The sequence below is a fragment of the Falco rusticolus genome, chromosome 5 (genome assembly GCF_015220075.1).
Source record: "Falco rusticolus isolate bFalRus1 chromosome 5, bFalRus1.pri, whole genome shotgun sequence".
NCBI lineage: Eukaryota > Metazoa > Chordata > Aves > Falconiformes > Falconidae > Falco > Falco rusticolus.
Genome location: NC_051191.1, coordinates 15,320,610 through 15,346,418, shown reverse-complemented (window position 1 = coordinate 15,346,418; position 25,809 = coordinate 15,320,610). Strand labels below are relative to the sequence as shown.

The 25,809-nt window shown below is 37.3% G+C and overlaps 1 protein-coding gene across 4 annotated transcripts in view; it reads right to left on the bottom strand.

Annotated features, from left to right (window-relative positions):
- The window catches only part of ATXN7L1 (ataxin 7 like 1), a 114,550-nt gene that overhangs the window by 51,064 nt on the left and 37,677 nt on the right, over positions 1-25,809 (bottom strand). For 3 of the 4 annotated variants that reach the window (XM_037387944.1, XM_037387945.1, XM_037387947.1), the window contains exon 3: positions 22,906-23,010. The exons of the other annotated variant lie outside the window; for it this stretch is intronic. In XM_037387944.1, the coding sequence (XP_037243841.1) occupies positions 22,906-23,010 (105 nt within the window). The remainder of the gene's footprint in view (positions 1-22,905; positions 23,011-25,809) is intronic. 4 annotated transcript variants of the gene reach the window in all.

The window sequence follows — 25,809 nt, the reverse complement described above, 5'->3', positions numbered from 1 at the left end:
GTCTTTTTCCCCACCTAGAAACAAGGCTACAGCTTCAGCAATTCAGCACCAGCAAAAACAACAGAACAGACTTCAGGCAAAAAATCTAACCTGACAGAGAAACAAAATACCAGTACATATATTTGAGTAGCAGCTGTATGAAGTCTTTCTGGGTTTTCTGTAATTGCATATTAAACCCACTCTGAGCCCCAAATCAGGTTTATGTTTCAATGCCACGGATATTTCAACACCAAAGGACAGAAGAGGGGTGTCAAGAGAAGTGCAAGTCAGTGCACTGGGGAAAGCCAAAATTGTACTGGTTTTGCCTGCAGAGATAATTTCAGAAGAGTCTCTTAAAACTCCGCAGATGGCTGGGTAAAAAGTACCAACAGATATTTCATCTAAACCATATTTAGCAGGAAACAGGAGAGGGCCCCCCGATTTCTATGAATTCCAAGGATCCTGACTCAACAACTCCAACAGGTCAAGTATCTGATCCAGTTTCAGAAACGTGCTCTGTGAAGTTCTTTGTGGCCTATAAAACACCCCTGCTACTCTTAAAGCATCATAGACCTTCATAAATAAATCAAACAACTGTTGTTGTACTGAGGAAAAGTACAAAGCCTGACTAATAAGTGCTGCTTGACAGATACTCAGTTATGCTTAGGTTACCCTACAGATCAGACTGATGCCTCAGCAGTCCTGAATTTTCACAGCAGCTGCTCCAGAAAGGCCACGGCATTCTAGCTTCTTGTTTAACCTCTTGGAAATGAAAAGCAATGAACAGAGGTTTAACTGAGGAGTGCCTTAGTTCTGCACAGTTCACTCCTAAATCCATAAATTAGACTATTATTTCTAGGAAATCCTAGAAGGCCTGAGATATATCCATACCCTGGATACTCCATGTGTTTCTGCTTGCCCAATCCATGCATCTGAGATCTGCCCGTATTTCAAGCAAGGAAGCTACTCCAGTCCCTTTCACTTGATAGCAGTCAGTCCTTGCATGAGGTTTGCCCCATCCTTCCCATACAGAGATGTATGACACACATAGTTCTCTCCATTTTCATTCTTCATCCAGGTCAAGGTGGTGTTGCCCATTTAGATGTCAATACTCATACAAGTGACATTTTAAAAACAGCTTCAAATACTGTAACAGCGTAAGAAAAGACAAGCTACCATCTGCTTTCTTAGGAAAAACATAATCTTTTCCGAAAATGCTTATTTAATGTCTAGCATTTCTAGAAATCTAGGATTTCTCTTTCTTGGTCATGATTCCTAGGGCTTCCTTACAGATAAGTTTCTCTTATTAAAAATAAAGCATTGTAACAACAAAATTAAGAACAAAATTTTGTTTCCATTTTGAGTTGAAGTTTTCTTGCTGTAAAACTTTTAACCTAAATTATCTAAGCAAGTTGAACTATCAAGAAGTGATCACACTGTACACTATTAATTCTAGCTACGTTTTGGAAAGACAATCACATAAAAACCATTCCTTCTTCTCAATTGCTTATAAATGATGGTATCAAACATTTGAGCACCTCACCAGTGCCATGGAGCTCAGCAGTAAAACCACAAGTGCAGCATCACACTTACATGCTTCTAGGACAGCTGATGAAACTAATCCAACAAGGAACAAACATTCGTTCTCCAACACTTAAATCTGCAATTCTTCAAGCAAGCTCACGGAGACAACAGATCCTTCAGTACTTCTATCATACAACTTTTTTCCACTGCTCTATTCTGAAAGCTTTTGAATATTTTTAAAGAAGTTTTACATGGTAAATGATACACAATGAGGTAATGAACGCACAAATAAAATATGCAAAAATAGTATTTCTTACGGGAGCAATGCTGCTGTACATTGTAGTGCTTTCCTTTGTCCTCATACACATATTGCTTCCTTAAGGTGTTACATGGAAAAGGTCTCAAATGTATCCTTTAATCACTTAACAGAAACGAGCAAATTTGTTGCTTGATGTGTGCAATGCTGCATACATCTTCACAAGCACCCCATTGTTAACATTTTCGCTGTGAAATTCCACAATCCTAGGTCCTAGTTGCTATCTCTTAATGACTTAAATCAACTAATTATTGTTTTATTTCAGTTAGTCTTTTACTCTCACATTAGATTTAGTGATATAGATTTAAATTAAATTCACTTAATTTTCATGTCCTGTGGGCATGCATGGTTTGACAGTACTGCAAAAATCTACTGCAAGTTGCATAGAAGTTGATTTAAACCATGAAACCAGTATTTAATTGTTTGCTGACATGTACCTCAATATTGACTTATGAAAAATAGTCCAGAGTGGATTTATCTGTACATACAAAAGTACACTCAGAAAACATTTTAAAGACACCTGCATGCATGGAAGGAATACAGGTTTTATTATGATATTTTAATTCCTGAATCACAAATCAAAGCTTTTTTTCCATTATTTGCTCTGTGACTACATGTACCACCTCAGACTTACAGAATTTTTTTCCCACATAATGGTTATTATAAAATTTTACTTTTATGATTAAAAAATACATTTTAGAAGTTTTAAACCTAAAAATGTCCTAACTTCTTTTGTTCTGATCCCCAGCCTTTGTGTCATTAAATACATTTGCTCAGATATTATACAATAAAAGCAATCCATAAGTAAAATTCATAAGGTTCTTGCGCAAACTTGTATTTAATCTGTTAGCTCTTCCCTCCTGAATTTAGTGCTGCAAAAGGCAATGTCCTGGTTACACAGTCCAGCAGTCCTCCCCATTTTTCCCCATTTAATTCTAATTTTCTATAATTTACAACTTTTACTTTAATCCTATTCAGTCAGCATATGTGGAGTTTTAGAGTTGCCTTTCTGGACTTCCTGTGTCTTTTTATAATATTAACAGGGTTACTCCACACATTAAAATTTACTCCCTACCACATCTCCCTTTAGGGCTGCAAATTCCTGTTAGAGATGAGCATGCCTTTTTGGGGAAAAAACAGCACACAACCATCAATTCTTAGATACATCAACAGTCTGTAGACACCAACTACCAAAACCCCCACCCCTCAAAGCCAAACAGCATAGCCCTGAAAAATAACACTTTCAGATTAATTCAAACAGTAATTCTTTCATCTTCAAGGTCAGGTGTCCTTTTCAAAAGATACGCTTTTAAGATTGTAGTTTAGATAAGACAGGCAGAGCTGATTTAATAATTAATTGCTGCTGCTGTTGCCTCTGTAAGTGCTACTCAACCATGCACTCTCCCTGCTTTTTCCTTGCCACTGTCTCTAGCATTCACTGCCACCCTGCTGGGTGAGCTTAGCTTGCTAAACCAGCTGAAAACTAACCAAAGAAAGGGGGGAAAGGTGTGTAACAACAAGAAAAAAAAATATCAAAGTAAAGAGCTTTCTCCTTTCATTCAATAGCAAGTTGAATAGTGTCACTACAGGGCAAGATGAGCAGTGGAAGCACTGCAGGTCAAGAAGAGGACCCCAAGACCGGGTAGGAAGGGTGAGATGAGAGGGGTCGGTTCTGCCACCTATGCAGCAGCATGCTATTAGTTTAATTCAGGTGCCCATTAGATGCCCAATGAGCGACAACCTGGCACAGTGATAGCCAACAGAGCTGTAAAAAGGGCACTGATGACACCAACAGAGAAAACATCCTGGAGAGCTAATAACATTGTAAAGCTGCTGAAGGTTTTGCTGCTGTCAAAGCAGGTTCTTGCTTATTTTACAAGGACCGCTGCTGTCACTCGGTGATCAATCCTTGCTGGAGAAGAGCATCACTGCACCTTGTGACCTGGGGCTGCTCTCACAGCTGAGCCTCCAACCCGTACTGCCTTCTTCCAATCTACCAATGTTTACCATTGACACTCAACAGTTTATTCCCGCAAAACATCACTGACTGCTGTCCTCTTTATAACAATGTTATTTTGGGAAACAATGGCAAGCGCTGACAGTCTGGCATCAATTGTCTGATACTTAGTTGCACCACACTGGCTGGTCTTAACTAGCTGCCTTCAGTAATGGCCTTCATACAGAGGAGAGGACATGACAAATGTGGGAAGAATAAGTAACTAGTCATACAGTAATATTCTGTGAAATGTAAAGAACTGGATACAAAAGGAGAAAAACTCTTAATTCATTGTGTATCACCACAAAACAGTGTGCTTCATTTTCAAGAATAAAACACTAGAATAACTTAGAGCTGCTGAGCCTACTGGACACGCAGACCTATGCCATCAGTGACTTTTACATATCTAAGAAAAGACTATTAGAGAAGTAATACAGAGGCACATGGAATTTTTTATAACGCTTCTATACTCAGTGCACCTTGCTAGACTTGGGACTCAATACTAGTAAGTAACATTAGTACCTTACTTGTGAGACCAATACATTTCATTCCAAAAAAAATCTAATCCTGCCACTGAAAATTCTCTAGAACTTAAACTTTACAATAAAAACATTTTGTATTTTTAATTTGCCCCAAAATTTTCAAATAAAAGATGAATTGGAAATATAAGTTGCACTGTTTATCCTCTCTCAATTAATTAAAAGAACACTTTTTTAGTTAAATTGAGAGTTTAAAAAAATAAATCCCACTACATTAAAACTAAGTTCCACGTCAAAAGAAAGTTTCACTATACTAAAACCAGTAAGTCAGCATGGAATACATAAAACTAGGTTACTGGTCAAAAGAAAAAACAGCATGAAAGACAGTGTAAGACTGCTAGGTGTGAAGATCTAAATGTTCATTTGTACCACAAGTGAAGAGGTTATTGCATTTCTTGCCAACACTACATGAATATTCCACACATTAAGGAAAGAGATCAATTCAAGCAACAAACTTCAGGAAGCCTTTTGATAATGTAAGAATAGATGGATTGCAATCAAAGCTAAAAAGGAAACTGCTACAATATGAGAACTTTGCTGTAAGTGGCTACTCCACATTAAAAGATTAACTGCAGTGATGTTGTGTTTTTATTACTTTAGATTAATATCAACTAAGACAAAACATATTTTAATGTAGGTTATATTTTAAAATTGTGTAGTCATTTTTGCCATCAATACAATCTAATGTTTCTAGGAATGCAAGTTATTTTTATTAGGCAGCCAGCTGCAGACACTGTTGGAACTACTTAACTTTCAGAAAAACTGGGAAAATTACCATTCATATGCTTTCAAAAGCTTCCCAAACATGTGAATGGAAGCTGTGTTTGAATGGCAAAAGTCAAACAGTTTTGAAACTAAAGGAAATAAGTAGTGATTTATTTGCAATGTATCTTTTTATTCCACATAAACCTGCTTATGCTTAGTGACCAAGATCTGGTCCATGCCTACAAGAAGGTACTACTGCAATGGTGTATTATGAAATAATCTTTAAAAAATGAACCATGAGCAACTGCTTTAAAGAATTACTTTCATGCACGCAGTGTAGAGAAGGCAACAATGACTAATGGGGAGAGGCACTGTTCACCCAGCTGAGTCCCACAGTGTGGGGGAAGCACTGCATACCAAGGAATGCTTGCAGGGAAGGTAAAGCAGAGATACTCATATCGTGGTGAAAATACAAGGCAATAAAATAACTTGCTCAGCCTTTCCTCCTGTAGTATTTTTTTGTGTAATTAAAATAAGCTGCTAAATGTCAGTGTAATTATATGAAAATTCCCTTTGCTTTCACTTAGATAAAGCCAATATTGAATAACTACCTCACATATAGATGTCTATACTGTCTTCACCTAAAGACAGGTAAGCCTAGGTCTCCATGCTGTACCATGACAGCGTGTGCAAAGCCCACATGATAAAATCTTACTTTTTTGTAATAATAGATTCCCAAGATATCAGCATTCATCCCTTTTACAGAGAAATCAACACACAAAAGTTATTTTAGGCCACAGCACAGCTTCCTATACAATACTCAGCATAGCTGTCATTCTTCAACTTACACAAATTATTAATTACTACAGCTCCACCCAGCAACACTTCTTATGCATATTTCTGAATGATCTAATTAAACTTCTTGTTCTTAGTTAAAAAAGCAGAGTTTAGTTTTTGCAAATAGGTATACTTTATTTTTTAGTCAACAAAAATAGACAATGTAAGTATCTTCAAGTGATTTGAATCAGAGACTTAATACACTCAACTGCAGTCTCTAAGGTAGCATCAGCTACCTACAAAAAGTAGCACCAGCTAACATTATGGTGACCACACCTGAGTGTGCAAGGAACAGCACTAGCGCAGCAATGTGGCCACTCAACTTTATTAAATCTTAGAAAACTTAATGTAAGTTCTTGGCAAAAATTTTGCGGACTCAGAGCCCCAAAACCATTTCTCCCGAAGACCACCAGTATACATCTTGCTAACCAAGTGGATCTCAAAGAAGCCAGCTATACCTGCGCGATGTAACATGCTTGTGCTCTATCTGTGGTCCTACTTCAACTTGGAGGGTTGAATTATTTAAGAACAAACTGACCTTCCCCAAACTAACCATTAAATAGAACATTTTAAAAAAACAATTGGGACTGATCTGTGTGGTTCAGCTGAAGCTGAGCTTTAAAGTGAAGCATAATAGAAAAATGAGGATGGCAAAGCTTAACTGGTAAAACCAGCTTAGGTCAATAGTGATGCTGTCTCACCAGGTGTAAAGGTCTTATGTGAATTGCACTAACAAAAAAGAATCCTAATTTGGGGCGGGGGTGGGAAGCTGGGTGAAATAGTCTTTAAATGCCCAGCACAATTTGCAACACAAACACCGAGGAGCCAGCAGCTTCCTCTTTGAATGAAGCAAGGGTCTGACCCCTTCCTGTGTCACAACTCCCCAATGCTTACTTAATATTTTTTGTACTGGCAGTAAAACAAACATCAATTCTATAAGCTTCACAGACACATGGGTATCAAACAAAAGACACCATATTGGTATTACATCCAATTTTAGAAAAGATAGAATACTTATTTGAAGGAGCACCTTCAGATCTTTGTTGTCTGGACTGCCCAGTAAGTTTACTTGTGATGAAATAGCTTATAACTTATATTTTATAAGTTAACTTACATTTTTAAAGCAGATGCTATACAGCCACATAAGAACAAAAAATGATGACTCTACATTTACAAAAAAAATACAAGACTACCATAAAGAAAATGCTACTTTGGCATCCAATGTAACTCCAAAGGCATGCTTTACAAAGCTGAGTTAAGCCACACTTTATGCATTAATTTCCTTCACAGACATTAAATGCCCAGGTCAGACCTTCAGTTAGCCGACTCTTATACAGACACACACAGAAGTTTCAGATGATTATGTTAATTGGAACTAAGAAGGATGTAATACCTTTTCAAGAAGATTTTCTCATAAAAGAGGTTTCAAAAAAATGAAAGTACTAGTGGACCCCTCAAAATCCTGTTTGGGTAGATCTGAGTGGAGTACAGTTTGTATCTGCCAAAGCTAAAGAAGGAAAGGCTGCACAGTAAAGGTGTGATAGGCTGCAGCAGCAGAGATTACTTTTGTTAGATCATGAACACATCAAAGCATCACCTGTTTTACTTAACAGTTGATATTATGCAACTTTGACTACAGAGAGTCAGAGCTGGCGTACGTACATTGTCTTGCCATTAATCAGGACTTTCCAACAGATATTCTAACTTTCCTTAAGCACTAAAGAAAATAATTACATTGTTTTCTCTTTTTTCTGTTGTATCTATGTTTTGAGGGAAAAAAACAACAAACCCAAAACAAAAAAAATTCCAACCAATCCAACCCTACATTAAATGTCAAAATTAAAAAAAACCCAAACAACTCAAAATAAGACACAAGGCAATTCTACTAAAATGACTTTAAACAAAAACAGCTTAAAAGCTGAAAACCTTTTTTTATAAAATGGAACTATGGAACAAAAAAATCAACGAATAATGAATGGTTAAAATAAAATCTTGCACCCAGCTAGCTGAATTTAAGTGTTCAGTGGAATGTATTTGTTTCTATAGCTCTCTTGAAACCGTGACGCTTGAAGCTTTATGTACCATTTAGTTGAACTTTGCTTCTTCTCAGTGATACTAACTAGAATTATCACATCCATACCTACGTGTTAAAAAACAAAACCAAATCTAAGTTGCCTGCTTAAACAGTGCTTCTGGTGCAAATGCTGGCAACAACTTTGTAATTCCTTCATATAACTGCATCACATGATAAGCAACTGGAAATAAACTTGTCCTAGCACAGGGGCTACTGAGTAACTTGAATCCCTCTCTGCGGATGAAAGCAAAGCAGAAGAGACCGAAGCCAACTTTGCCAGGTTCCACTGACACAGATCTCAGAAACGCAAGGGAGAAAGGCACTCCACCTTTTCCTGCTTGCATTTCCAAATCTGCCTTTGTATTTTGACTTTTCATCACACGAAGAACAAACAGGATACTTACAGGTTCAAAATGACTGGGCATCCTCAAATTTGGGAAGAAGCAACAATTCAGGTTTGTTCCCTTATGCCTCTCTACAACACTGGCACAAAGTGTTGAAAAGTAATGACCTCAGAGCATGCACAGGCAGGATCTTCATTTCGCCCATGCTAACTGTAAGATACAATCTTTTCAGCTGTTTCCAAGATCCCCAAAATTGGGGAATGACTGAATAGGTAACATAGTGATCTCAAAACTACTAATGCCTGTGAGACATGGTAGTCCACTATTTGTGGTTTTGTTTCTCTAGTTTATAAAAACAAAATGAAAGCTGTGAACATAGCATGGACCGGATATGAAAATATCCCAACCTGCCTCTCTTCCTAGTTCCCTTAAATAACCCCCAAACCCTGCAAAGCATGTCCCTCACTGCAACACTGCCACTGACCTTTCATTCTTGCCCCTTTTCAAATAGAAAGACAGGCTAATTTTGATCTGATTTATTCCCAGTCTGCCCGATAAGGCTTATGGAACAGTAGGGATCTGCACCATGGAAGAGAAAAAAAAACCCCAAACATTCCAGTTCTTCCCAAGTCTAATAAACAGACACTAGACTAAGTTTTCATGACTCCCAGGACTCCAAGCTAGGAAATACAAACTGTTACACTGGGGTTGTAACACCCTCCTTCTGCCCTTGGGGGAAAAATATAAAGGGCTGGGGTTTCTGGTTTGTGTCTGCACCCCCAGCCCCACCCCACCCTACCCTCCCCCCACGCCGTTTTTTACCTCTTTGCAAGGAAAAAAAAACCTGACCTTGAGAGGTAAAATGTTACGGGGCATCTGAGGTATTATCATGTCACGTATTAAGGAATATTTAACTCAGCGCGTGCACAGTCCATAGCTCTCCACAGCCACCAGACCTACTGGACATGAGCTGTGCAGCAATGAGAAAGACAAACCATAAGGGAACACTCAGGCTTTGTCAACCAACCTACTGCTGGGAACTGCTGTCTGAGCATCATGACTGTCCTCAAAATTATTTTATATTCAGAACACATCAGTAGTTATAACTGATCCAACAAATAGAGGAGCTGGTATTACTATGGCTCTTCCCCCCCGCCCCCCCGAACTATCAATTTACAATTCTCTGACAATTCTGTGGCTGGCTTTACTTCTTTTATATGACCAGCTACTTTGGCTTGGTTCAGAGAGTGGATTTGTTTTTAAAATTCTGACTGACAAAGTACTATGTATTTGTAAATTTTTTTTATTAAAAAGCCATTTAAATGTTAGGTCTCAAAAGAAAGGTGGTGAACCCCAGTTAGATGACCACTTCCCTGATTAAAGCACTCAACTTTCTGTAATCAATCTGAACCCAAATCTTCCCCTCTGCAGAAGACAGCCCTGACTATGAGGGCAAAGTATTATAAAGGGTGTTGAGGGTGATTGCTCTCCCTCCCTCCCAATGAAATTATTTCAACCTTTTATAAATACACTTCCTGAACCAAAGATTGGATCCCAAGTGAACATTTTATTTGTCAGAGTTAGGGATACACTCTCTCTTAGTCTGAGCAACAGCTATTTAGTTATTTTAAGCAAAATATAAACATGAAAAAGAGAGAAGCAGTCACTGTGGACTTGAACTTGTGTCTTCCAGTAGCAAAAGCACCAACCCCCTCAGCCTGCAAGTAACTCTGGGCCTCTCTCAATCCTTTCCATTTTTTCCCATATAAAACACACTGGAGAAGCAGGCAAAGCCTTGCAAGAAGAGCTGTTCCATCACTCCCTGTCAGATGAAACACCCCAGTTCCCATTAGCATTTATTAATGGAAAGAACCACACTGTCCACATGGGTGACTACAAACACCCATCAACACTGGTAGCCTTCTTAAGGTGCTCTTGATTCAACTCCCCTCAGATTAGGTAAGAAAAGGGTAAAGAGAATGTCCCACATTGCATATTAACTGTTCTAATCTCCACACTAGTGGCTAAAGGATCAGAAATCATTTTACAGACCTAGACTTAAACATCTTCTGGTTTTTTTCTTCAGTCTCCTAAAAGAAAGATTTTTACCTCAGGCCAAGTACAACATTTCACCTCTAGAGGCATGAAATTTATTTTGATAAGAAAATGAGAGAAAAATTTGTAACACTAAAGTCATTTCTTTAACATGAAAAACCTGTGTGTTTTCTTCTTCAGCAAGATATAGAAAAAAAAAAAATCCCATATTTTCCAAATGCATCTACCCAGGAAATGGCAATGAACCACTCCCTAGTAGTCGTTCTAGAATTAAGGCTACAATTGCATTCAGGGTGCAACTGATTGATCAGCTGATATGTATGTATACATACAGAAATGCACATAGACACATATGTGTAAATAAAGCTTTGTTTCTTTTCTAGTCCTGACAAAAGTGACCTTCATGGTCCAGAAGCTCCAGAGGACTTGGAGATCCTGTCTCCAACTGAGCAGTGGCAGAGGAGGCTGCAAAGTGGTTTGACAGAGCCAGACCATCTGTATTCATTCAGGAGCTCCCCAGAAGCCACAGATGCAGTTACTAAGCTGTTAAAAAGAAAGCAAAGCCTCCCACTGAAAACCACCTTGAACCTAAAGATCAGAAAGCTACGTGGACATCTGTGGGAGCACAAACAAATAGAGTAGCAAGTTTGCAGTGTATCCAAGCCAGAGGGGTAGAAGCCCTAAGAAGGAACCAAGTTAGTGTACATACAGATATGTACAATGTATTGGGGGAAAGTCAGTGTAGTTTTGTGGAAGACATACGAGTCACAAACACCCTGGAAAGCATAAAGCAATGTGTGGACAAGGGACAAGGGAAAATCCAACTGACACAGTCTGTGAGACAGGAAGGAGAGTTGCAACCCCCACCCAAAGGCTAAGAAACTACTTACAGAGCAAGGAAAAGAGGATAAAAATGGTCCTCAAGGAGAATTTCAGCAGTGGCATGCAGCAAGAGACTGCATTAGCGCCTGAACTATTCAACATATTCAGAAGTGATCCAAAAAAGAAAGCGATGGGTGAGAGAACAAGATCTTTTGTATATAATTACTCAAGAGTACTAAAGATGAAAATCAATAGATTGCAAAGAGACCTAACATTACTGAATGGTGTAATAAAATAGTAAATGAAATTCAATGTACAGAAATGTAAAGTGACAGACATGGAAGAAAACAATCTTGACTTTACATACAAAATTATGATCTCTGAATTATTCTTACACGGTAATGAGAAACTGGTCTTGTAACAGTTCTATAAAGTTATCATCTCAATCATCTCTAGTGGTCACAAAGGCAAACCAAATGTTAGGCAAAGAATATAGCACATCATACCACTGCTCCCCTCCTTTCAAAAATGGTTTAGAAGAGTTGGGCAAGAGTCAAAAATACATAGCAAAGACATGGAGAGTCTCTGCAAGAGAGACAATTAGACAGATTTGAACTTGTCAAACTGGATGTGTGACTACAGAGGAGGGTTATGATGCACATTTATTATGAAGGTGGACAGGAAATGATTGATTGTTGCTGGTTCAAGAACAAACCAAAAAAAGAGGTATTTTGTCACACAGCATATAGCTGAGTTTTGAGAATCCTTTCCATAGGACCCCACAGCTCTCGAGTTTCCATTATGTTAAAAAAAAAAAACCACTGAGTCAACAACGACAAACACCAGACTTTTCAAGGTTCCATTTTTTTGCTGTACCATTTCTATACCCATCTTACTAATCACACAGTTCTGCACTGTGCTCTTCTCCACAGCCTTAACTGTCTGGTCCTGACTATGCCTTTCCTGCCCATATAGAAATGCTGAAAAGCTTTACTGCTCAGTTCACCATTCCCACTAAATGCACCTGGCATTAGACAGTGACAAAAATATTTATTTAAACAGCAAACTAATCCTTTGTTGTCCTAGTCAAATTCAAAAGCATTATTTTTACTCATACCTTACAATTTTCATCTACCTATAGTCACAGAATTGAGAGACACTTGTCTTTAGACTCATTTGGACATACATAACACTACTGCAAGCTTAAAGTACACGTGAGGATGCATCAGTCTGCACCGTTCACGCAATCTGATCACCATCAAACACACACTAAAGCAACCTGAAACACCTATAATCAATGTAGACCTTTTAAGTATTGTTGGCCAGCCACTGGCCCATGTTTCAGCTTGCACAGATGTATTCCTGCTTCAGTATTTTGAGGTAAAAGCAGCACCAAAAATGAGACTCCTCCCTGCCAATCTTTCTTCTAACAAATTAAATTAAAAAAATAGAAACAATTATTCAATCACCGATCTCAAACCTGAAACTACATTTAAAAAAATATTAAAACTCTCTAGTTACACAATTAGGAAAGCACAACATTGATGATATACTCATGAAAAGAATACTTTATACAACACAGGGAACAAATAGAAAGCAGGCTTATCAAATGATACATTAATGCTTGCACATTTCTCATATGCAACGCTTGATATTTTATGTAAGTATGGTATTAGTTATACTTCACTAGTTGCAGAGCAGATGCTAGGCATGATAAGTGTATTTCACAGAAACAAGAAGCCTGTCCTAAAAAAAAAAGGGGGGGGGGGGGGGTGGATGTTAACCGGGAACATTTTCTTTTGATTAGTGTTCTGGGAAATAACAGCATTACTAGTCTCACAAACATAAATAGCTAATGAGGCAAGTTACATGCATTTTATTTAGGCATCTTAAGAATAGCGAGGTTTTGGTGCAGGAAGCTAAATCAAGTATTTGAAATTGAATCGATATCAAGATATACACACAGTGAGGTGAACAAGTTGCCCATTATCATCTGCCTAACATTTTAAACAATTCTTTCATTACATCTTGTAAAATATAGTTTCCTTAACCTATCTAGATGAATGCAAAAAATTTTATTTTGAAAACAGAAGCCTACAGTGTATCTAACCTATCTGTAATAAAATATATTTTAGAACAAGGCCTAATTCAATATTTTAGCATTTAATGTGACAATTATTACATTAATATCACCAGTTAAATAGAAAAGCAATAAGCTATTAAGGTAATTATATGAATCACTACAGGACTGTGAAATGGGAAACACACAGAGCTTCAGCTATATTTGAAATGATGAGAATTTTAAGTACAGTATTTTATGCATGCAAATAAAATGTTTTGAATAGGTTTGGCACTAGTCAGGTACTAGGTTGTGTACTGCTATTACAATGAAATAAACAGAACTCACTAGACTTTAAACATGCAGCTGTAACAAACATACTTGCATACTAGACGAAAAAAAATCATATTAAAATAAAGAAGAAGGAATATTTTAAAAATTAAGGTGGTGTACAAAATCTGGGTTAAAATTGTGGAATAATACCTAAAACAGATTTGCCAGCCTTGTACTAGCTAGCTTATAACAGTTGAGATTCCCCTCTACTAAAATACAAGGGATTTTAAAAATACTAAATAAAAAAATTATTTCTTCATGAAAGGCATTTAATGTCACTACTTCCAACCTGAAAAAAACATAAGGCTCTTGAACTACAGCTCGGTCTTTACCTCAGTTGGTCTCTATTGCACCTCTGTGAAACAGAACATATGACTATCCTATTATCTTCCTGTATTGTCCAGGGACTTTTGTCTTCCCAACTGCACCCAAGTGGCCTGCAGATATTAGAAAAGCAACAGAAACATTGTTGGAAAGCAGGTTTTGAGACTATCAGAACTAGTACTTCCGGAAAATAGCAAACTGCCACTCCAGTCTTCTTTCCGCACACCATTGTACATAAGGTAGCTAATCTTGGCAGCCGTGAGGGCCAGCGCTATGTTCTGTGGTCATCCAACCTCCTCCCAGGCCCAGTTCTCCAGCTTTCAAGGGAGCTCTGAATGCACCTTCAGCCCCACCTGCCACCTCACATGCAGACTCAGCAACCGCAACTCACGGCAGAGAAGACGTTCAGCTGCTGGAGAAGACACTACCCAAAAATTGCTGCTGTCCCCTTTGTGAAAAGCCAACAGTCAATGGGACAAGAATCAACTTTATAAGCCAGCTTATAGCAAAAATCTTAGTACAAGGAGAGTAAGAAATTCCTAAACTTGTAATACGCTTTGGAAGAAATTGCTACTCAGTTACATAGTAGAAATTGCAACAGTCAGAAAATGAACAACCCAAAATGTTTAGACAACTACCCAAAGTCATGGTCAATGGGCAGGGCTATATTCAGACAAGACGTCTACAGACTTGGAGTGGAACCTATGATCTTCAGTAGTGACTAATCCAAATGTTAATTACCTTCTGTAACACATGCAGAGTGAAACACTGCACTACCAAAAAAACCTACACCCCACCCTCAAAAACCCCACATCTTCCTTGCCTGATCACATGCAGGATAAACAAAGAGATAACAGAGAGAAGAGACTTGCTCTTAACACTTCCATACTTTTCAATACAGTGAAGAAACAATTACTACTTATTAGGGCCTTTGGCAAATTCAGATTCCACTTCAAATTTCTTTTCTTTACAGTGCATCACAATTTGATATAAAAAAGCATTTGTTCTTACTTATCTTTTACTCACCAAAACACTTCCAAACAGTGAATTCAAGAAGCTCTTAAGTCTGTTTTGCACTTTATCTAGGAACAGGACCACAAAGTCTTTTTTAAAAATTATTTTTAAAAACTTGCCTTCTCCAAGATGGAAGACATCCACCTTATTCAGACCAGGTAAGACAAGCTACGGAAAACCTCAAGTCAAATACTATTATTTTTAATTTTGCCAGATTTTTACATGTTATGATGGAAAATTTTCACTGTACCTTTCACTTCTCCCTCCCTATCACAATCCCCATCCCTCTACCAGTGAAGCAGCTGGAAGAATGATGCACTAAACGCAGCCCTGTAAATTATAGTATGTAGGAGATTAAACTTAAGCCTAATGCTACAGCCAACCTTCAGCAGCTGAGTTCTATTAATGGACGCTCCTTAAAAGAAATCCTTACTGGTTGCTATTTAAAACTACATCTCTATTAAAAACTTGACTGAAAGAAATTACAAGTAATATGTATCTCTCATCAATGCCATGACAACAACACTCAGTTCAAGTACATACTGCATCATTTACCACAATTTATATGAAGTAAAAAAAAAAAAAATACAAAAGGGTTCACTAATCAAATACTATCAATGAATACACTATGCAAAAGAGATAAGCTAATTTATAATGATAGGAATTATCTATAAACTGGAACAATACACTTCCAGTGCACTGAAAAGCCTGGTGTCATTATTACTCTTTCAATCTACTTCCTATATCAATTTATTTAAATCAGCATTGTAAAATTACAGCACAGTCAAGGCACTGTAAAGGCACAACTTAACACATTTTCTTCTGTTAAATATTCACTGCTCCCCAATGCCCAACCCTTTAAGATTCAACGCTGCCAAAATATTGATGCTTTCTCATTCAAAGCATCTTTTGAATGAAGAATTTTTCAATTGACACATCAATCTAGGATTAATTTTTGAACTGCAGTATTTATCTATGGGACGTTGTCAGCTTCCTACTTACACGAATCATTGACCTTCTAACTCTCCCTGTATCACATATATTTCTACATCTGAACTTCGCTGTTTTAGGTCTGTCACTGATGATGAATTAGTAACAACAAAGATGAAGCAGTTTAAGTAGTGGGATGAGAGTAGAAACATAAAAAAAGCCAACTCTATCAAATATCCTGCTACTTATTTCTAAGCAGGCAGGTCAGTAAGTCTGAATGCAGCTCCACTTTTGATTCATATGCTAGACTAAGAAAAGAAAACACAACAAACTCCTCCTAGCCTTGTGAGATCTCAGCAACCTGCAGGGTGAAGACACATTACATTTGCTGTTGCTCTAAGCAACAGCTGCACATTTTTCAGATCCTATCACACCCCATCCCTTGGTCCTGGTACTACTCCCTGTTTTAGCCTAGGTTATGGTGTGCCTGGTGGTTAGGATATTTTCCTCTCCTAGGGGGTGGAAGATGAGAGAATAGCTCCTATGTTGCAAGGCTACTCAATCCAAACCTCTTGCTTCCTGGACAAGTAATTACAGAGAAGGTAGGATTTTTTTTTTTATTTTCTTGAATGAACATGGCCTTGTAAAAGTATCTTTCACTGATGTCTCTCCAAGGTACATATCAAAAAAAAACCCCAAGCTGTTTGCAGCCCTGGATGAACACAGTAGCCAACAATGAGGTGACCAACACTTTCTCACACACAAGCGGCTAAGATGGATTTTTATTTATTGCTTCATTTGAATCAAGTATTAAAATGCCAATCGATTACCTTTTATGAATCAAAGTGCTTTTTTGTATCTGGCCAGAGTCCACCAGCAGTTAGGATATAGCGCTGGTCTCTCCAAGGAGTAAACAAAGACATACTTTGCATTTCTGTACCTATCCAGAATCTCAAGAATTGCTGACAGTCTAAAAATATGACACTTCAAGAACATGTAGGGGAAAAGATTAATTCAAAGGAGTGCTGTTCTAGTTTTGCCTCTTCAAAGGTAATATTCATTCTACCTGGATTGTTCATACAGCAATGTACTGAAGTTCTATGGGAACGGTGCAAAAGATGGCTTGTGACTGCAGTTTCACAGTGACTGCCATTACACTGGGTTTGGAGAACTTGCAATGATATGGACACAACAGACCCACATAACCTGAATGTACAATTGCAGGAACTACAGCTTAGATTTTCATTGCAGATAGGAGACAAGAGGTTTACGCCACTGGCTGTACTTTGGTCTCAAGAAAAAGATTTCTGATAGAAAGACTGTAAAGCTGAAGGGAATTTTTTGTATGCTTTCAGCTACTAGGGGGTTCCAATTTAAAGTAATGGAAATGAAAGTTACAGACAAAATCAGTGTATCCTAGGCAATTACACAAGTAAAAATATACAAATAAATAAGGTACATACAGAACATTCAATTACTTCTCCTCCCACCCCACCAAAAGAAAACTGGGATTCTTGTAAGTCTAGCTGGTACTATTTCCATATTTAACAAAAAGCAGGAGGAACAAGGGTAATTTTCATTATTCTAATTCTTTTATGCAGTGAAGCCTAACCATGTAACAACCAGAAAGTTATTCAATCAATAATGATATCATATAACAAGTTTTGACAAGGCTGTGAAAAATGAAAATCTCAGTAACAGAAGGAGAATCACTCAAAATGCCATTGTTTTGAAGGGCACAAGAGCACTCCCCCTGCTAAAAGGCCAAATGCAATGGATAAAATATTAACAATTACAGAACCCTGAACAGCTGTATTTAATAAAAAACAAGGCATTGAATAATTGAAAATAATATAAAAACTGAGACTAATCCATCAAATGTGACAGTGATTCCTGCCTGTATCAAAATCCTTATGCAAAAAAAGATGCCAGCTAGTAATGTTCCAGCTAGTGTTAAGAAAGCAAATAATTCTTATTCATACAGTAAGCTCAGCCTTTTTGTCTTCATTCGTGGTTCATTAGATCGTAACATACAACCAGTACAATGTACAATACTTAGTCTGAGTGATTAAAAACATATAACCTCTCTTAGGAAACTTATTATGATATGAACATGAAAATAATTTATTTAGATTCTTCAGTACTCCATTGCTTTCTAGTTTGTTTTTCTTTTAAATGATGCTTATACAGCCAAACAGAAGAATAAAAAGGAAATATCCTTTTCCAACCTTCATGAGAACACAAGGATGTCCATCCAAGGATTTATAACTTGGAAGTAATGAAAAACAAGTGTAGGTTTTTTTCTTTTTTTAAGGAATAAGAACTTCTACTTCTTAATTAGAAACCTGTTAGAATAACCTCAGAGACAGGCAGGATAGACAGCAATGAACCTCCAATAAATAAATCAGCAAAAGAAGAGATCTTCATGGTCATTTCTCCTTGACGAAGGAAATTTGTTCTCCTCTGTATGCTACAACTGCATCAAATGGGGATCTTAACTATTGAGTTCATTAAGATACCCTCCACAGTTTTGGAAACTGTTCCACAGTATGTTTGGAAACCTTCTTTGATGATTATACTGCAGTTATTGTTTAACCAAGCTGCATTATTTAGCTTGATAGTTCACCTCTTCCCCCCACTTTTAACACTTTCCCATAATTAATTTATTTCCTCATATTAGAGGAAGTAAAGAAGTTTTGACAAGCTCTCTATATGTACAGTGCTTGTTCTTCACTGTGCCAGAGCTACCTTTTAGGAGAGATTCTCCTTTCAACAGGAAAAGAGCAAAGTTAACAAGCCTATTATCATATGGAACATTAAAAAAAAAACCTCAAAACACCAACCAAAACCAGAACTGCATCTGATGCTCTTTAGTCTAGTAAAGGGCAACACAGTATAAGAATATGAAGCTTTACTCTCTTCCAGGCCAAAGGAAAATACAAACAACTGGGAAATGGTACGGGTCCCATCTTAAGTAAAAGACAGACTGTCACAGAACTGGAGTTAACCGAAGTCATATGGACAGAGCTCAGCATAGGCTGCCACCCTAAAAACCTCCTAGAAAACAGATATATTGGACAAAAACCTCCAAACAAACAGCAAGAACATTATGGTATTGAGAGATACTAAACCACAACATTTCTGGTGTCCCAAGAAGTGCTCAGTATCTTCACTGAAGTTGGAATCTGAGAACAAAATCTCGAAACTAAAATTCCCCACATGCCAAGTACACTTAGAAATGCTCCTAGCTGCATAACTAGATTGACTGCTCATTTCAAACTATTTTACAGAGAAATAAATACAACTACATGTTCACATCTTGTACCACTGCAACAAGTTACTCAAAAGAACTAGCTTCAGAAGCAAACAACAGTATTTCAACCCTATTGTTGATGACATTATGATATATTATTTTCTAAGTGCACAATAATACTGAATGACCTCAAGATATTATTTGATTTATATGGTTTATCCAGCAGCCTATAACAGTAAGTCTCTCTTTCAGTTGGGCTTACACCATATGTACATGAACGGTTTAATCCTTACAAATGGATATAAATGTTTATCCCACAGATAAAGGGATGTGAAACTGCTCTTAAAAATAATTCAGTATTTCTCTAACTTAAGAGGCTAGAACAGATCTACTACTTTGCAACACTGAGCTTTACACTGTTTTTATTACAAAGACTCCGAAGTCCAGCAAGCTAGCCCTCTAATTAGCCAGATGTCTTCTTTTACCTTCCTGATTTCTACCGGTCTAAGGTTGTATGATGCGTTCATTGCCTCCCATTAAAAAAAGCCTGAACCACAACCAGATTTTTCTCTTTTTCTGCTTGATACTCCAGGAATCAAACCCTTAAAAGTTAAGTAACAACATCTCCCTCTATAACCTTCACAACTTCCCAGAGCCATCAAGGATGGCTGCCACAGGTCTGAAATTAGAGACAAATGAAACAGTGGGCCTTCTTACACTCTGGAGGAAGGCAAATACCAGTAAGGGCTCAAGAGCAGTGTTACAAAAACGTTTGCTAAACTAAGCATTCCAGTGCTGTTTCAAAAAGCCAAGACCTTCCAGTTACAATGCAGGGAACCTAGAAACATAAAGCACGCATCTGGCACAGACCTAAATCCTTACTGAGAGACTATGGACTGGATCTTACCAGGGATATTAGTAACAAACCACACTTTGTGGGAGATTCTGGGATAGATCTCTACAAGTCCTTGTCAGTAGCAATAAAGACTCCCCATGTCGCAGCCTTCAAGAGCCAAAAAACCAGTAGTGGCTTCTAATGTTTTCTCATTCCACTGTCTTTGTTACAACTTTACAGCTGCAGTTCAAGACATGTAAAATAATGTGGTTTATCATACATACGATAGTCTAAACCACCTCAGAGTCTATTGACAGGTATGTTCAGCATCACTGAATTTACAGGTATACTGCTGGATGGCCTAACTAACCTAACAAAAACTGATCCACCAAATTGTGTTCAACAGGTGATAAAACACTAAATAAATGTGAAAATTAAACATTCCTGTTTCACAGAAGAGCCTAGTGCAGCCAGAACAAGCATCTCAAACGAAGCCTTCTCTAGACCTTTCTCAATGGACTACTGGTAACATAACTTATCCAGTGAGCGATTATTCAGCCACAAGCAGCTCACAGTTAATCTTCTCTAATGCAAGATTTTTACCATTTTCTCACCATGTAATGCAACTACAGATCAATTAAGAAGATCCATGTATAGCTCTTCTTTATATCTTACTAATTTCTTATGAAAACAACTACATGTTAGTAGATGCATGTCACTTATATGAGTACTTTGAACAGATAATTGATAATTTTTTTTAAAATAAATTATTAGTCATTTTACAATAGTTCTCAGGATCTCCAAGAAACTTTCTCTCTTGTAAAACTTCTTTTATATCATTCTAGTACAGCACCTTCACCTTTACTGCTTTTTCTTTAAAGCAGAAAATGTTATCTATATATTTAAAGTTCTTCCACAGGCCTTTCAGCAATATTCCAGTAAACCTTTTCTGAAACAAGTCTGACTAGATTAAGTACAATCTTCAAAAGGTAGCACTTTTGGTCAATTATTTTCAGTATTCTCCATTTCTCTTAACACAGTCTACTTTTTTTTTATTTTTTTAAAGTCTTTGTTGACCTTAGGCTGTTAAATCAAGCAATTCAGAATTTAATGCCCAATTTTCAGTGTAACAGGATTGCTATAATGAAGATGAAGTAAAAGGAATTGAATAAGAAATGGAGTAATGGAGAAAAGAGAAGAAGAAAAAAGGGCAGTGACTCACATGATCTTTGCAGTTTACAGGCAATATACACTGATGGTAACCTGTTACTTCGAAAAAGCTCAGAAAGTTCCTTCTAACATGGATTAATTTACTGACACTAGAAAAAACACCATTCTATATGCCTCCTACATGAAAACAGGACCAACTTTCATCTGCTCTCGAAACCAGAACGTCATGTCGGAACCAGCACAACTATGGAAGACTATGGCAAGGTGTTATATAGGTTCCTCTGTTCTGTAGCGGAGCTTTATTAATGCACCAGTTCAATGTTTATGGTACCCACTGTACCTATGACCATACGCAGAGATGCTCTTCTATCAGTGAAAGAAGCATAAGATACCTGAAGCTGGGCAGGAAGAAGCCATATATGACTAAGGGCAAGAAACAAATTTTGAAAATAATAGCAGGACAGCTTGTTAAAACACTGAAATTAACACCTGCCCCTACCATTAAATTAGTAAGTTCTTATCTCACTACATTAATACTTCCAGATCTTTTCTTATTCACTGGATATAAATGCTACATTCTACTAGGACCATTTTTGCACAATTATTTCAGTCCAGGCCAAAGGTAGTGGTGAGTCGTACAACTGCCTCTCATTAGCATGAATGCAGTTAGTTACTCCTGTTTGGTTGTTAGCAGTCTATTCACAAAAACCCAAGGTAAAGTTTTGGTAATATCTCTTTAAAAGTAAATAAACTTTTTACATTTTCTGCTCATCCCACTTACATTTTCCATTTACTGACTTGCTTTGCTGTCAAGAAGACTGAAAGGACCACAGGATTTATGTTTATTTGTTGTCTGTAGGCAAGGAAAATCTTTTTTTTTCTCCCCTTAATGTATTTAATCGATTCCATCCTCAATACTAGCTGTCTTTCATTATTATGCAATCACCTTCAAATTAATTTGATTAAACCTTATGCAAAAGCTAGCCATTCCAGTCACACTCTACAATTCTTTAAAAAGAAAACCAAAACAAACAAACAAAAAAACCCCAACCAAACCACCACAGAAACAAACCACTGGACAAACAACAAATAAAGCACTGGACAAGTAATAAATAAAGCTGACCTTGGGATGAAGTTTTTCAAGAATATTTCAAAGTAGTTTGTTAATCAATAGCAAAAATTTCTAACTAAAGTAGTTCTGCTTACAAATAATCAACATAAAAATTGTCACCTTGCTGCTGTCACACTAATTGAGAAATAAATATCTGCACATTTCTGCAGCTTCTCAAATGAACATTTTTCAAGAGAATCTTAAGAAACATGACTCAACATGCCAATTATGTAAAAAATGAAGCCCTATGATAAATATAAAAATAAACCCTATATACACCCATGCATAAATCCCATCAGAAAACAATCCATAACATCCAACTTGTAGTTAACGTAGAACAGTATTACAATCCTCACTTTACAGCTTTGATAAAAGACAATCCAATGTTAACATCATAATAGTTTTAGCCTAGCTAGTATTTAACTAACAGGATTTATTTGTTGTAATACATTAATTTAGTATAACAAATTCAACTTGAAAAGCCCAGCTTCTAGAACAACTAATTTAACTTCCTCTACAGGAAATACGCTTATTTGAAGGCATTGCTGCTATTTTCTGTGGAAAGAACATAAGATAACCAGAAAAGTGTATCTGCAATGCCTCTGTCATGATCGTATGCAGTGATTCTTAAGAGAGCCATACGCCAATTTGGCACTGTAATTCAGGAAAGAAAACATTCACTTACCGCAGTGTGACTGGAAAACCTGTGGCTTGACTACCTGATTGCAGATATTGCACACTACAAGATAGAAATCATCATGAGCTGGATAATGGCCAAATAAGTGCATATCTGTGGGAAAGTTAAAAATATATACAAGAATTAGAAATTATGCTTTAAATATGTATTAAGAAAAAAAAAAGGAAAATACTGTAGGGCCACTACTGTTATATTAATTTATACAAAACAAATTTATACACTGCTCCATAAGAGCTTCTTACTATGTTAAAGAGATATTTTTTTTCCTCTTCTGGGTTTCAAGGTCCTATACTAATGCTGCAGCCTCATCCCTCAGTCTGAGTCAGAACACAGGCAGCAACACCTTTGTCTTAACACTCACTGCCAAGAAGTAGAATAAGCATTTCTGAACCGGTCAACTGTTGAAACAGTAAAAGAATAAGTTTTTTAAAATCTCTGCCTAAAGATCCTTTTAGGAAACATGGTGCCCAGGTTATGCTCCACGTTACAATATTCCAAACTTGACTACAGATCGCTAGAGAAATCTCCTGTTTAAAAGCCAGTTATAGTAACCAAGGTCAACAATCCTACAGCTCAAAATGCAGTTAGGAATGTCATCCCTGTTTTGAACCAAATATGTCATGACATGAAATTTCTGATTCCATGTAGATCAAATGCCCTGCTGTTTGTTTCCCCAACAAAAGCTCTGGGGAGAGACAAAGTTGATTAATGAGGTATTTCTCAGTGACAGCACGAGGAATTTCATTAAATCAAAAGATGGGTACAGTCAGATGATGACAGGCACTTGTCCCTCTCAGCTGAAACACATAATGCAATACATGCATTCTTAAGCCATTACAAACACAGATTAAAATAGGCTTAAATTACTACTGAAGGCCTCAGAGCTCTAACATTACAATTGAGGTAACTTGTTTCACTCTGCATTGCTGTAAGTTAAAAACAAGCACACATACTCATCCACCACAGCTCAGCTTAGAAGGCAGAAACTCCAGTCACTTTCATGCACTTCAGTGTGACCATGTCACCATACAAAGTGTTGTTAACAAAAGTGTTGCTGCATTAGTAAACCCATGCAGAGTATTGGCTGCACAGATTGCACTACCTCTCAGAACAAGGCAGTGACATCTTTATTTAAAGATGTCATAAAATGGCATTCCAGTGTTATTCAGCACTGAGAATGTGGTTTCTGACTCAGACTGAAATACCAACCTAGGGCCTTATAAACAGGAGGAAAAACTGGAAGACCCTGAATGAAGACAAAGATGCACAACAGCATGCACGCAAATTGATAAACGTCAATGACTAAATCCTACTTCTCCAATTAGTCTTATTTTTCTTTAAAAACAGTGTTTTCTTTCAAAAAGACATTCAAGCAGATACCTTATTTCATTAGTTCTTAACCACAGCAAACATTTTGGCCCTAGAACTATTTTTGTAAGTAATTCTGCCCTGACCTTGGCATGATGAGGTGCAAAGTGTCCCTGAAAACCTCACAGAGGAGCCCTCTCACGGTAGTTCAGGTAGTATTCACAAGTAGATCCAAACAAGTTTGTTCAAGCATCCTTGGGCACAAATCAGCACCACAAACCCACAGATATTTTGTAGTCTGATATGACGAGAATCATTCCTTTATCCCCTGAAAACCAAAAGTCTCTCTCTATGTTACTGCTCATACCAAGCTATGAAATCCAGTTGAAAGGTTAACCCATCATGACCCCTTTGCAGTGCTGGTCTTCAATTAACCAAGCCTTTAAATACCTTACACCCAAATGAATACCATCAACACTTCAACATACATTTAAAGGAACAGCAATGGTGAGATATAAACTTCTTTGGTAACTTCTTGGTGTAGTTAGCATTAGTACTGATGAAGCCAAAACTGCACAGTTAAGAACAAATAAAATCCTCCCTACTGCTAAAACAAACAAACAAAACCCTAAGCAGGCACTCCTCTGGCCTGTTCATTTTATTTCTTGTTTTAATTTCGTAAGTCAGTGATCTTAAAAATCACTTCACATTGGCAATTCTTAGCCAAGGATATTTTTGATCAGAACTTACAGATTTCCACTAACAGCATTGTAAACTCCACAACGTAAAGTATTTCTTCCAGGTATAAATTGACACACAGTCTCAGCTTGAAAACATATATTTAATTACAGTTATGAAATACTTCAAAAATGGTTAAAACAACTCAACTTAAAAACATGTTTTTCTGTTGTTTGAATGGTCTGGTGGCAATCTTCTTAAGAAAACATCCAGACTTTGCACATTACAAACACAAGAGTTACAACTTTTTTTCATTTTATATTCCTGAAGTCCATTCAGCCTTCACAGCTCTGTATACTACTAGTCTTTCAAACATGCCCAGTTCTAGAGGCTTATGAAGTCTGGCTGGGTCTGAGTCTTTATGAAGCCTGGCTGCAGGGAGTAACTTATGAAAACACAGAAGGTATTAATACTGGAGAAATCTATCCAAGGACATAGATGGAATAAGAAATCAGGTTAGTTCACAGGATCACAAAATCATCTACATTTTCACAGGCACTGTCAAGGAGACAGAGCAATGAAGGAAAAGTCCCCGTACTTACAAGCTCTCTGCACAACCCTGGCAAACTGCACCACACCTAACAGGTAAACAGCACCATTTAAGATTTTATGATACCGAGGTGGCAGAAGTTGACATGCAAAGAAACATCCTACAGATGTGTAGGAGAACGCACCAAAATGTCTGTGAGATACAAAGCATCAAAATGATGCACAGATGCAGAGTAAGTGACATCCTGAAACAGTGCTTTGGAAGTTTTTTCATTTTGCAGATGCCTAGGAACAGCCCAGTGGAGGTGCAAGCATCTATTTTAATTGTGAGTCTTCTGATATGAACTGAAGTTATTA